General features: G+C 42.8%; 1 protein-coding gene across 1 annotated transcript in view; it reads left to right on the forward strand.

Annotated features, from left to right (window-relative positions):
• The window catches only part of runx1 (RUNX family transcription factor 1), a 72,727-nt gene that overhangs the window by 61,257 nt on the left and 8,970 nt on the right, over positions 1–2,500 (forward strand). Inside the window, 1 exon segment of the mRNA XM_084050574.1 lies at positions 1,610–1,822. Coding sequence (XP_083906700.1) covers positions 1,610–1,822 — 213 coding nt within the window.

The following is a 2,500-nucleotide window of genomic DNA, read 5'->3' on the forward strand; positions in this document are numbered from 1 at the left end:
ACCAATAAGAGAGGAAAGAGAGGAAGATTTTGAGAGAGAGGAGAGATGACAGGAGGAGAGAGAGAGAGAGAGAGAGAGAGAGAGAGAGAGAGAGAGAGAGAGAGAGAGAGAAAGAGGGAGTCCCTACCAGCCTCAGCTCAGCTGTGAATAACCATCAATCGTCTGTAACACACCCACACACAGACACGAACACACGCACGTACTGTATGCACGCACACACACGGCACGCACACACACACTTCCTCCTGTTGGGAGGAAGTAAGTCTGAAACTGGAGCTCAGGCTGAGGCCTTTGAAGTGCAGCCAAAGCCTTGGAGAGCACGCCAGACCACGCCGCACGCACACACACACACACACACACACACACACACACACACACACACACACACACACACACACACACACACACACACACACACACACACACTCTGAGGGAGCCAGCCAGACCCTTGTGCGGCGCCCACCACTGAATTCCCCATCAGAACAGCGGGTGAGCTGGGTCAGAGGGTGTGTTAACCAGAACGCTACAACGTCGTACAGCTGGTGTCACCTGGGTTATACTGTAATCTGTAATCCTTTGGGATAACGTAATCCAAATTTCAAGTGCAGTTCATTCAGTGTAAATATGTTCCAACATCACTTTAGCTACAAGAAAACTAGCTTCCCTATTCTGACTGGAGCTAACATTTGGCCAAACACTTTGTGAGCTTGTAGATTTTCTGAGACAAGATTTTGGTATAGTGGGGTATAGTATAGAATAAAGCCATGGACCCCAGCCAAAGAAGTCTATAGGGTTTCAGTGGTTAAAGGGATAGTTCACCCCAAAATGACATTTTTTTCTATCGATTAGTCACCCCATGGATACCTGAAATCATGGATATTTTTTTGTTTTTGTCACATTCCTAAGCCAATAATTTGATGACCGGCAGCGGTTCTGGTAGGAGACACAAAGAGTCTCCTGTGTATCTCCTACCGGAACCGCTGCCTACCGGTCCGCTGGTCATCAAATTATTGGCTTAGGAGTGCGACAAAAACTAAAAAATATCCATGAATTCAAGTCTCCATGGGGTGACTATCGATAAAAAAAAAATGTTTTGGGTGAACTATCCTGTTAAGTTGAACTTTTTCCCAATACAAAACATTGAAAGTTGATTCTGATTTAAGTGACAATTCTCACCCTCCCTTGCACTTCTCTCGCCATCTTGCTCTCTCCACAATATGTTTCCCAGTGGTGGAAAAAGTACTCAAATGTTTTACTAAGTAAAAGTATCAAAATTGCAATGCAGAAATACTACATATTTAACATGTTATCTAAAATGCTATGTCTAAAATGTATAAAGATCTTTTGAAATATTGTAGATGTTCAGTTGTTTAAATATGGCTGAAGTGTTATAATGTATGTTTTGTAATGATAATCAAAATCTACAAAGTAACTAGTAACTAAAGCTTTCAAACGATTTTGGGAGTAAACGTATAATACTTGCTTCTGAGATGGAGTGGAGTAGAAGTGAAAGTAGTGAAAATGTTTCCTTAAGTACAGTACTTGAGTAAATGTACTTAGTTACTTTACACCACTGATGTTTCCTCACACTCTCTCTCCCCCTCACCAGGCCACAGACAGAAGTTGGACGAGGTGAAGCCGGGCACGCTGGCCTTCTCCGAGCGCCTGACGGAGCTGGAGCAGCTGCGGCGGGGCACCATGAGGGTGACGCCCCCTCACCACCACCACCACCACCACCACCACGCCGCCTCCGCCAACGCCCGCTCGTCCGCCGGGCTCAACTCCGGCCCTTTCTCCAGCCCCACCCACACACAGATAGCAGGTAAGAGAGGAGCGATATGGAATCCATCGTTTGATTGAAAGGATCTCGACCTTTTTAACGTCAAGGAGAGGATGCTTTAACCCATTAAGACCTGGAACTGTGTCATTTTTAGATTTGAGCTAAAAAAGCATTATTTTACACTTTGGGCTATTCAAAAATAGCAGATCTACAAGCTCATAGCGCGGCACCGAGTGCCGCGCTACGAGCTTGTAGATCTGCTATTTTTGAAAAATCGTGAAAATGTGTGCAAATCTTTGAATATATATATTTTTAAAGCGAACATTTTTAACTCAAATCTTTGCTTCTGTGGGGTCCCTGGAACAAAATATTTTGATGGGGGTCCGCGGTCAAATACATATAATTTTGGGGGTCCTTGACATGAAAAAGATTGAGCACCACTGATATAGAAACATACGTTTTTCAGAAAACTGTTGGGATTTAGGAGACATGTAGAATCGGCTTCAGGTCTCAATGCGGTTAAGGCCACTATTTGTGGGTTTTGCGGAACCATTTCCATGGGATAATCCCTTTATTTTTTGGTTTCCTAAATGTTTTCATTAATTATTATATTTTTTAATATGTTCTAAAGAAAACTTCCACACATTTTCATCAGTTGAAAACAAATTCAAACCTTTTTCAAAAAGAATTTCATGAATAAAATGAAAAATAATCAAAGAC

The sequence above is a fragment of the Gymnoscopelus microlampas genome, assembly GCF_963454915.1.
Source record: "Gymnoscopelus microlampas genome assembly, chromosome: 24".
NCBI classification, from domain to species: domain Eukaryota; kingdom Metazoa; phylum Chordata; class Actinopteri; order Myctophiformes; family Myctophidae; genus Gymnoscopelus; species Gymnoscopelus microlampas.